The sequence below is a fragment of the Platichthys flesus genome, chromosome 18 (assembly GCF_949316205.1).
Source record: "Platichthys flesus chromosome 18, fPlaFle2.1, whole genome shotgun sequence".
Taxonomy (NCBI): domain Eukaryota; kingdom Metazoa; phylum Chordata; class Actinopteri; order Pleuronectiformes; family Pleuronectidae; genus Platichthys; species Platichthys flesus.
The window spans coordinates 9076853-9088958 of NC_084962.1; the positions used below are offsets into that span (position 1 = coordinate 9076853).

Consider the following 12106-nt stretch of genomic DNA (forward strand, 5'->3'; position numbering starts at 1 on the left):
CATGTTCCCTCAAACCACTGACAACAAAACCAAATACCATAGCTTTTTTTTAATGTCATGTAAATTCTTACAATTTGTTTAAAAGTAAATTTCTCATCAGGTCATCTGCTGCTTTTCTGCTCAGGTCATGAATAAGAGACCAAGTGCTCAGGGCGGCTGTAAAAGAAACAGTTCCCAAAACCGTCTTCAGAAACTCCAGACTTGGTAACACGGACAACTACACGGGGCACTTTGGCACTTTTAATCATACTATACTACAGAAGGATATAGTGATAGAGCTAATGGATGATTTTATCTGAACTTCTATTTTTAGGAAGTTGTGTCAAAGTCTGTGTCGAGGTCGGATGGACGTCCTGTTCTCGATGTGTCCGAAACAGCCTGGGAGAGTCTGAGAGTTCTCATCATCGAAAGCGCGTCCCCGCAAAAATAACATATGTTTTAGTAAAACATTACATCTAGTAAGACTGTAGGAAAAAAAGAACAACTGTCCCCAGAACTCCATTTACATTCATTTTGATCTGGGCCTCATGGAAATCAAAATACGGAAATGATAAAAAAAAAAAAAAAAAAATGTCTGAAATTATCTACTAAAAGAAAAGAAAAGAGAAATGGACAGCATATAATACCAACATCTCTGTAATAATATCGTACAGACCGTAATGCTATGGTAGGGATGCCCTGAAATGTTCATCATTCTGCTCTGTTTTGCTTCGCATATTTATCTTCTTTACATATATCAGTTTCTTTTCACACTTATTTGTACACAGCTTTATGCTCCCACATGTACGTGACCCACTCGGACCGACCCAGGCTTCCACTGACGAGGCTACATACGCTGAGCAGCCACAACACCATGAACCTTTAACCCCCCCCCCCCCCCCCCCCCATCACGTTTCATGAAGATCTCCTCCACTGACTGGCTTCCCTTCTTCTCTTCTCGCATTGTGGTTGCACTATAAATATGAATTTAACGAGGAACAAATGGAACAACTCGCCGTTAAGTGTGGATTTGTTTCCGAAGTGTGGTGAAGCCTGAATCCGTGAAAGTAGGTCACGCATGTGCGGAAAAAATGAAATGGATTTTATATGTTGAGACCTTGAACTGTTGTGCTTCCTGTACTCCAACATAAAACATTTATCATAAACCTTTGAATAGAGCTTCTTTAACATTTACAAGTTATACAGTTACCAAATTGGTTCTTATGCTTCCATCGGCTTTGATACTTCAGCAATGCAAAGGGAGACAACAAGAAGAGAAAGGAAGTTAATCATCTTCAACAAAAAAAAATAAGAAACAAGACACAAGTCCTCAAAACATTTGTCATAACCAACAATGAACGGAATTTTTCATTTTCTTATTTTCTCTTTTTTACAATACATTTTTTAAAAACCCCGCTGGTTAAGGTTATGGTCTCAGGTAGATCTTCCACAGTCAGTCTTCACAGTTTGTGTAAAAGCAGAGAAACATTCTCGCTGGAGTAATAAAATATCATGACTATTATTATGGTCATTATTATCTTTTATTCTCATATTGTTCCATATAAATGGTGGAGCACAGGGTCGAGGCCAATCACCCAAATGAAGAGCCTGCCGTCCAAAGGTTCCTACACTCCTCCCTGTACAACACAATGTTTTATTCAGCGGTTGTTCTTTTCTGTTGTTCAAAAACAAAAACAAAGAGAGGGAAATTATGGGAAGAGAGCTGGGTATTAATTCAACAAAGTGTCTTTATCCTCCTGCCTGATCTTAAACCATCCTTATGGAAAAAAGATCCAGGGCCTCACTGTCAACCGTTGCCGCTGCTTTTGATCCAAACTGTTTCCAAACCTGTGCTTGGGGTCTGCCAGCACCGCCCGGCCGGCTGCCCCCACATTGAACTACGCGTAGGCATGGGCTTAGGCGCACAGACACACACTCGCATACAAACACACACACACAGACACACACACACACACTGGCAACTGTTCCATCGTCAGTAGTAAGATCCAGGTGTTGCGCGAACCCCCCCCTGTACTCCCTCTCAACGCGTGTGTCCTCCCATCAGCACTTGTGGGGCAAAAGAAACATGTAGAAAATAGCCCATCAGAGGAAACATGAACAGAGATGTGTTCGGTTTTGATTAACGCCCAGGCTCACGATTCGGTTTGTAATCTGAAGGCACTTTGTTTCATGGCAGAAAGTAAAGTGGCTTCGGCTCCACAGGTGGACCGCTGACTGAATATCGGAGTCAGGCCTGACTAATCTGACCTTTCTCTGCCTGTTCCTCCTCTTCCTCCCTCTGCCCCTCTTTCCGCCCCTTCCTCTTATTTCAACTCATAAGCTCGGACCTTCTTCTGCCCTCCAGTCCAGCTGTCTACACCTTCGCTGATTCTTCCTTCGGTTTATTGTTCTGCCACCATTCCGTCGGTTGGCCACTTGGACTCGTGAGCACAGTGTTAAAAGATACATAGGCAGCTACAGGGGGAGTAAGCATACAGAACTAAAAAGTTGCCGGAGTCCTTGTTTATCTACAGTACAGCACCAAGCAGATAAAGAAATACCAGGATGTGATGTGAGGCTGGGCTCGAGTGAAAAACAAGTGTCGGGGGGGATTGGCATCTGGTGCAAGAAAATGAAGATAAAGATACACAGAGAAAGGTCTGACTCCGTGTGTTCGTAAGCAGGGAAATGTTATTTCCATTTGAAAAAGTCAGCAGAGTCTATAATCTGCCTCCCTCCAAAGATATTTTCATGACTTCATAAAATAGTTCTTGTGCTTTACAAACTGTCCTCCCTCGACGCTTGAGAAGTCTTTCACCAAAGTCCAGGCTTCACTCGCGGGCCGCCTGTCTTTGTGCTCGTAGAGTCCTGCACCGAGGAGTGTTTTCTGTAAAAGAGGTCTCTTTAAAAAAATTAGCGCAACTCCTTTATTCATTTTTGTGTAACTTTTTCATCACAATTTTTTCTCTTTTTTATTGGTTTGGGTCCCTCCGCGGTCCACCAGAGGATCCCTGCTGCTTTCAGGATGCATGAATCTTTGGTGATTGGATGCCGAGGACAGCTCACAGACGGTGGGTCTGAATGTTTGCCTCTGAGGTGACGGAGAGGAGGGTCACCTCTGACCTTCGAGGAGGGTCATCACCAGGGTGATGCATAGCAGCCATATATGGGAGGATGTTGACGGAGCCTCAGCGCTGAGATCTAGAATTTGTAAAAGAGAAGATATGAAAGTTATCTGTTGTTAATAAACGCTACCAAAGAGAAAGACGACACAAAAATGCTTCCAGACAAAATACAGAACAAATGAAAATAAACAAACCAGGAACATTGAACAAATGGATCTCATTGTGGCAAATGTATGTATTCTCTTTCTGGCCAAGATTGATCCTTTAATATTTTGCCAGCACCCAATAGGCTTAGCTTAGCATAAAGCATAACATTTGGGAAGCAGCTTGCCTGGCTCTGGTAGAAAAACAAATACTGAGTTGAATAAATGATAAGTTGTGATTTTACGTGGTGACTTTGAGATGGACTTTTTTTTGGGCCTAATACGATGATTAACTGGCCTATAGGAAGTTTGTTTTAGTTGCTTGTCAATCTTTGCAACTCGACAAAAACATATTCCAGCAAACAAACACCCCTAAAGCCAAATATCTGTAAAAACTCAACAAACTGAATTAAAAGTGTTAATTTGTGTGCTTACGGGCAGTAGTTACCAAACCAGCGGGTGGGAGGCCCAAGGGGAATAAGGAAGACGGTACTGAGAAACATTTCCAATTAAAAAATATTCTAAAGGGCACATTTCAAAAATAATTAAGAAATAAAGAAATACTGGCATCTCTGACTCTATGTGACAGCTATGTGTGCAACATGAGCCCTTTGGTGAATTTTATTGCAAACTCGGTAAAAATCAAATCAAATCAATATCTATATCTATATCTATATCAATATCTATATCTATATATGGCATGATCCTTTTTGGGGTCATTTGCTGAAAACTTTGGGAACCTCTGCTTCAGGTGTTAACCGACAGAGCCAGGCTTAAAGTTTCTGCCTGTTTTCAGTCTATATGCTGAGCTAAGCTAAACGCCCTCCCAGCTCCAGGATCACTTTCAACCCATATTGATCTTCCTATAAATCAATGTTTTCATAAATGTCAAATTATTCCTTTAAGGACCCTGTGATGTCAGAGTGCTATTTGACTGAACATATTCACATGTCAGGTAGAAAACAATAAAAAAAAAAGGAACATGTAGACAACAGATATTGATCGCCAATCAGCAGACACAAGCGCTGAATCTGTGTCAGAGTTGAAAGGAAGTAACAGCTCAGCTTGGAAAGTCGTTACAACAGCCTGCTCTGTGTTGTCGAGGAATCGGACAGCAGAGGTTCATGTGCACCGGCTGTTAATTGACAGAATTTATTGTCATCAGGAGGAAGTGAAAAATAAGATTATGTTTAGACACCAAATTTGTTAAAACAAGGAGGGGTCAGTAAGCAAGCTGCTAAAACAAATTGACAGAATTGACAGTACTGTCAAGATGCACAATATCTGTTTCATATATTTGATTGTATATTGTTGCTTATAAATGATAACTGAAGATTAACATTTAGTTTAATTGAACCTGTACGACAACACCATTTAACAGCTTCTCTGAATAACATCCTCTGTCAGTTCACCCTTCGAGAGATATTCCTAAAATTTTCCCTCTGACATCACATAAAGTCATATAAGATTCATCACCTGAGATTTCATTGTATAATTCATAACGTCCTCAGCCTTGCCGACTCCCCCTGTTACCATGATTTAATGCTGTTGCTTTGACTCAATGGTCCAGATGAGAAATAACTACAACAATAATCTTGGGATAAATACAAAGCTTCTTCTCTTGCGGAGCCAGATAACCGACTCTGACTCTCTTCTAGTTGCCTGCTTATTTCCCACTAATGTCACGACAAATGGAAAAAGATTACCCCGATTCATCGCTGCTACGTGAAAGGGAAGTGTATGTCTCAGAAGCTTCTGGAAATAATATTCCTCCAATCATATGTAATTTGAAATAAATCGCAGGACCAGCGTTGGCAATTTTCTCTGTCCTGTTTTCTCTTTTTACATTTTGTTTGTTCCTACAGCACAATTACAGTGCTCCACTCAGCCGGCGTGGCTATCACTCATGTGATTACAACACTGTTGCTATGACAACCCCCCCCCGACAAGGTGGTTCAATGGCGGCAACCCTCTTAGATTGTGTCCCCTCTCGTAAATCTGGAGCTCGTCTAGCGAGGTGGGAGCAGGGGTCCGAGGAGAGGTCAGAGGAGGTGGGGGCGTGTGGTGCTACTCACTGGGCGGAGGGTCTCGACACTCCCCTTCCTCCAGTGTGACGTCATCGATGGCGATGTCTCCCTCGATACCCGGTCCCCGGACACCTTCCAGGACCACCTGGAGAGAGACAAACCAATATCATTTTTTTCCTGCGCGGCCTTGATCAAACACAAAAACAAGAAAATTAGTGCCACTGCAAGACAATCTCTAAAAGTAAGCACACAGTGCAATTGAGCTAAATTGCCCCTTATAAAAAAGTAACAGCAGGTGGTGAGTGTTTGTTTCAGTTTTTTATTTCATAAGATTTAAATTTAAAAAAGCCTGTGGTGAGTGGGAACGGGAAAAAACAACCACACAAGTGCAGCTGAGGCTATAATTACTTTCCACAAGTGCAGCAGTAAAAATGATGGAGAATTGATTAGAGATTAGGCTTCCTGATGGCAAAGTGTGAGTGATATTTCTTTCTCAACAGCCACGGATCCTGTCCACTTCTCTGCTTACATTGAGGTTTTGTGAAGCGCTACATCAACACGCAACCCCCGAGGAAACTAAAGGTTCACCGTACACACCCAGAGAGAGAGGGGAAGATAATAGGACAGTCAGAATGCTGGTCTCACCTGGAATGACGCTGTCGGGTGGATGCTCACTTTGGCCTGGTTCCAACGGTCCCCTTGGTTACCTGTGAGCAACCACACGGGACCCTCGGAGGTCGTTTGGCCCTTCTGCTTTAGGAAGGCGTTCAGGGTTCCTGCATGGACAGAAGAGAAACATAGATGTTACACACATACACATACACACAGTCACATGGACCTGTACCGAGCCTTTAGAGAAACCTTGATACCGATTGCATACTGTATCGCGTTATAGACTATTTTTGTGGTAATAACCTTAAACCTGGCGCTCTCGTTCCTCCCCTGCCGTGCTCTACACAACAATACAATGCTTCTCAGCTATACAAGGTCAACAAGTACTTCAGGTGACCAGTCTGTTGTCACCACCTTTCAGCATTGTTTGGTCTGTGTACACAAGTGAAACAGATTTGCGCGGTCAAAACACGACAGTTCATATTCCACCACACTTGCAGTATGGCTGCTGACAGGTACTGTATGATAATAACCCTGAGGTGTTTACTCTACAGCTTCCTGCAAATGGCATGTGACCAGCTCTGAGAAGGTGCTGAAATGTTGCTTGTAGAGAGATTTCTAGAATTGTAAGATGGGTTCCTTCACGTAGGTTATTTTACAGTTGCCTTCATAATCAACAAACTGTTCTCTGTTGGATAGTGAAACTGAAGACTAACACAAACACACCCTCACACACACCTCAGTGTGAGTGTTGCTCTCGTGTTTATCCGTAACAAATAAAATACACACAGATTGTGTTTTTTATGCTCGCCTACCACTCTTTTAAGGCTCTTTCTTAAATCTTCTGTCAAGGTTTACCTGAGTTTTTCGACAGAAAATAAAATCTTAAAGTATAAAGATAGTCTGCAGTGCAGAGACAGGTGAGAAACTCTGGCTCTGAGTGTAGAACTACTTAAAATGTATATAAGACAGTAAAGAATCACCCACACATGGGAGAGAGGAGTCCATTGTGAATTCCAGGGTGAACCTGTGAGTGAGATTGGATCTAGACTTCTCAGCTTCATATTGACCTCTGTCCTCAACATTTAAATTTCATGTTTTAAGAGCAGAGTTGACCATATGCAAACGTTAACCTCAGGTCATATGAATGATCGAAAAATAATAATCACTAATGGTCAATTTGTTATGAGAATACTGCATGGATAATTTTCAAATAGTTTCAAATTCTTTCTATGTGGTCCAGCTGCCTTTTTTTCCACCTGCATTCCATCTGAAGCTGCACAGGAGAAACTGCTGAATGTGTCTGTTGAACTCTGAATTAGAAAATGCAATATTAAAATTCAGCCTTTCAAACTTAATAGATGTAAAACTCTAACAATGAGACAGAAATACTCTTCTTGTTGAGAAGTAAGAGACACCAGGACTGGGTTCCAGCTTCTCCTCTTGTCTGGCTCCGGACTTTGATATGATGTCAGATGATGACACAGAGTGTAACCACTTCCCTCTCCTCCTCTCCATCCACACGATCTGCTCGTTTCTCTATTTGCAATGCGTGTGTGAGTGCGTGAGACGGCAGTTTCTTAGCGGCGTGCCAGGAGGAGCAGCATCCAAAGACTCAAATCAGGTTAGCGTTGACACCGTGGAGAAGCTCAGCAGGACCACCGCTCTGAAGTCAAGTGAAATTCGAGGATGGAGAGCGGCACCTTAGCGCTGACACAACTGATGAGCAAAAAAACAGCAGTGTCGAGGAGTGTCACCTCGCCCCTGATGCATCTATGCCACAGCGAGGTGCCTCATTACTGTACAGCCCCCTGCTAAAAAACATCTCTGTGAGCAATGGAGGGAAAGCCGTACTGTATGTCCTTGTTCACATTATCAGCAGAGTGTACACTTTCTCCCAACGACAGCCCAATATCCAGTGAGAGATGAGCTCTTGTACAGAACATGACCTGCGGTTTCATCTACCGTCGAAGTGGTTAGGATGTAGGGGGATTCTTGCTGAGCTGGCTGGCTTACATTTTCTTTGAACTCATCTCGATGTAGGTGGTTATGCCGGTGTCATCACATCCCGAGCAAAGTCATGCGCTGGATATTCATCTGGAGTATCTCTGTCTTTTTCTTTTTTTACAGAAATACCTGTGGCAGACACTTGTGAAATTTAAAAAAGATCTGAGAACAGAAAGATGTGAGTCTAGTGAAAAGTGAGAAGCGGCTCCTAGAAGATTTCAATTATGGAGTGAGGACGAGCGAGTTGGGGATTGAGGTGCGGTACCACCCTCCTCGCTAATGAAAGGAGGACTCCATTGCTCCTCAGAAGGTCAGACTTAAAACAGACTTGCTTTGCTTTGTGCTTTGCTGGAGACTTAATCCTATAAACAAATGCGACACAGGCACCAAAGGCAAACTTTGATGTGCGCTTCAGTAATTAAGTGTGACCTTGTCTCAGGTATCCCCCCCCCGCTAGCTAGCGACATCAGAGTTTCTTTGAGCCTGTGCCACTGTTTTCATCAGTGTGTAGGCGCGACTCCTTATCGACTGATTTTGGCCTTTAGCGCTGCCGTGTCACCACTTGACTGTGACTAACCTCAACAGCAAAGACCCAAGGAGCATCCAACTCCCAGTGTTTCAGGACAGAGCAGCACGGCTTCAATTAACAAAACGCCTTCAGATGCAATTACAACAAAGTTTTGAAAAAGAAGCATTGTGGGGCTGTATAGTACAAGTGAACATATGTTACATGGACCGTTTACCAATACCAGCATTCTCTGGGTAGGGAATATCACAATCCAACATTCCTGAGCTCAGGGGCAAATTCTCTCACGGCTAGAGAGGCAGAATACTAAATGGAGCGTAGCTATAGAGGATCTGAGCTGGGTTTCAAGTCCTTGACATTTAGCCCATTCATCATAACACGCCACAGTCTGGGCATGGGCTTCACCACAGATGGGGAGGGCAGTGAAGAGAGGGCCTGGCCGGCGATCAATTTGAGCAAATTGGAAATGTCATGGCCTACTCAACCTCGGCAGGGAGCAGGAGGAGCTCTCATCTCCCCGCTGAGTCGCCCTCTGACACCTCTATCCTTACATTTTCTCCACCTCTCCAGATGTTTGGGTCCTTTCTCCCAGCTGGATTCTTACACTCAGCCTTTCCACCGAGGACAGAAGAAGAAAAAAAATGTCTGCCCTGAAGGGGGCCGGTTGTCAACTCAAGCCAATATGGTTAGTTCACCAACATTGTTAAAAGCTGATTCTTAAGTGTTTAAATTCCCTCGCCCAAAAAAAGTACTTTTGCGTAAAAATATCTGTAATAAAGAAAGATATTTCCACAGGCTACAGGTTTATCTCTTATCACTGAAGGGAACCATCTGTAAGCCTTTTTATATTATTAAGGCAAATAAGAGTCAAAAAAATAAGTTCCAAAAGGAATAAAAAAAATAGACTGGCACAAAATATATTTCAAAAAGAATGAATAAGCCAGTGCTCCACAAACAAGAGAGACAGAGGAGGAGAGGAAGCTGAGTGGGCTGGAGATGGAGCAGCAGGTCCAGCAGAAGCTCGGAGTGGAGCAGGTGGTGGGTGGAGACGCTGCTGATACCATCGATGTCTCACTAGAATACGAAGGTAAACTCAGCCAAATGCTCACTGTAAACATTTTATCAGAAGGGAGAGGGTGCCGCTGCCAGGCTGTAGTGATTTTACAGTCTCATGCAGTTTTAGTGTCAAGTTTAATGAGCACTGCTACTTGTTCCCTCTGTGTTTATTCACAGTTCTCACTACTCGCTTATTCTTGCTTCGCCTTTTTTATTTTGTGGACTACATCATGTTTTTTTATCAAAGTAGTATTTCGTGGGTGTGTAAGCAGAATTACGCAATAACAACTGAATGGATGAAACTTAGTGGAAGGATGCAGTATGGGGTCAGGGAAGAATCTAGAACATTTTGGTGCAGATCCAGATCAGGGGGTGGATTCAGGATTACTTTTCTATATTTTAACATTGCAAGATATGTGGCGTGTTCTGAAATTTGCCAGAGAATAAAAAATGGATCTTGATGAATGAAATTAGGCACATTTAGGGAACTGAGTGTGAGAAATTCAGAGCAGCTTGGTTGACTGTAAGGGGGAATGTAAGCAGAGGTGTTCTAGTTTGAAATGAGAAGTTTCATTTTCTTCTATTTTTTATGTTTTGCATCTGAGCTCTTCTTACTGGTTTTCAGTTGGAAGATGTGATGTCACATACTTGCACCAAGCATCTTTTTGGAAAATGTATGACTAATGCCAATTGGTGGATCACTGTCAGTCAATCTGAACCAACCACATCAACACAGTCCTCGTGGCTGATTATCAGAGTTTCCGAGACCTCCATGAAAAAAATCGGGTTTTTCCAATCATGTTAAATATCGGATTTGAACCTGTTTGTCTTCAGTGGCTTTAAGTATCGTCCATGGCTAGATGTGGGATTTGAACATTTCTGACTTTGCATGTCAACCTCAAATGCCACACAAACTGTGCTTGAAGGCTGTTGTGCCTTTAATGCCCGCGCTTGCTTTGCTTGTGAACGGATCACAGAGGACGGGTCAGTGGCCTTGTTTGAGACCCAAATGTCAACAGTGATGGACCTTAAAACAACACCCCCTGCTCCTGAGAGAGGAGAGACAAAAGGAGACATTTCCTGGCCTGGTCAATAACAGCTAGCAAACAGTGCATAAGATGATACTACAACACACATTGATGCTCTGACCTAAGACTCATTGCTGCTGCACAGTGAATGACTGGCTTTAAAGGGACAGTGTGAGTGATGAAAGGGTATCACAGGCATTGGAGTGCATAGAACTAGGTTCCATTAAATAATATCTGCAGATGAATGACTCAATTAGTCTGGAAACCAGTCCAATCAGTGAGCTCATGTTCATTTGCTCTTGCATGTTTGGACGCGCCCCCCGTGTTCAAACCGATTCCAATCTGTCCTAAAACCTGTCGGGCCAATCACAACCATTGATCTATAATGAGGCATGATTGATTCGATGACTCACAGAGGAGCACCCAATAGGAGAGCCACCGGAGCGTAGCTGTCGCGGATACGGAAAGGTCAGGTGATTCTGCCATGGAGATAGCTCTGATTGGATGTATAAATCTCCACTGAGACAGAGAATGTAGGGAGAGGTTTGGCAATGCCAGGGTATGAACAGCGTCGGCCCGATTTCCTAAACATTTATGTCATCTGGAGACTGACAGGATCATAAAAGAGGACAAACTCGAACATGAACCTGCTTGACAGAGAAATCCCCACAAGTGGCTCTCAACATCGTGTGAAGCTGCTGTTTTTGTGCTTAAGATCCAATCTGGCTCATCACTCCCACAGTCACAATCTCCACAAACAGTTTGCACTCAGAGCAGGGGAGCTTGTGGTCGACTGATTGGTTTCCTTGTGAAAGAAAGTTAAGAGTCAGACGTGTGCCACAGAGCAGCTCCTTCAGTCACTCTGCCATCTTCACACAGGCCATGCAAAGTTGGTTATCTCCATTCAGAGGGGAATGTGAGAGCTAATGCCCAGGTTTAGTGTGCTCACCTTTCTTACTGTTTGATCTAAAAATGAGATATAATATGCATGAGCCCTTTGACAGCTGCATTTAACCAAATTTCGGCATGAAAGTGTAGAAGTCCCCACAGCACTCGCCACAGAGATAAAACTGTCTGGAAATGGAAATGACTGAAAGTCGGTTGCTCACAGACAAAAGTGCTGCTGCTTTCTATTCTTCTTCTTTTCACAGCGTGACTCCTGTGTTTCTGTCTCACAAACAACTACTCTTCAGAAACACAGAAGAGAAGAGCCCACTGGGACACGCACACTGTAGGTGGCGGACAGCAATTCCAAGAAACTCATCTCTCGGTTTATAGATTTCAAAGACACTGTGATGTCCCGCGGATGCTTGATGACGGACTCTTCTCTCGGAAAATAACATTTGTTGTGGTGCATCCTCATCGACGGTTTAGTTCCGCGCAGATAAGAACGCATCCCCTTCATTTAGCAAAGCAATTTGAGCTTCACTAGAATATGCTTTTTCTGCTCAAGCAGCCAAAAGCGACAGAACAGCGACAGATTCTTTAAAAGAATGTGAGTAATTATTCGATCCTCATCTATTTCCATGAACTAGTGAGCAATGAATTTAATTAAGCAGATTCTTTCCGCTGCATTCTTCAAAGCCCAAGTTTTATTTGTTAC

At 43.1% G+C, this 12106-nt stretch overlaps 1 protein-coding gene across 1 annotated transcript in view; it reads right to left on the bottom strand.

Annotated features, from left to right (window-relative positions):
• Window positions 1-888: 888 nt before the first annotated feature.
• LOC133973915 (MAM domain-containing glycosylphosphatidylinositol anchor protein 2-like) overlaps window positions 889-12106 on the bottom strand; it is a 78553-nt gene continuing 67335 nt past the window's right edge. Inside the window, exons 12-14 of the mRNA XM_062411990.1 lie at window positions 5920-6050; window positions 5323-5419; window positions 889-3180 (exon numbers count right to left, since the gene is read on the bottom strand). Of these exons, the coding sequence (XP_062267974.1) occupies window positions 3092-3180; window positions 5323-5419; window positions 5920-6050 (317 nt within the window). The 3' untranslated portion in view covers window positions 889-3091. The remainder of the gene's footprint in view (window positions 3181-5322; window positions 5420-5919; window positions 6051-12106) is intronic.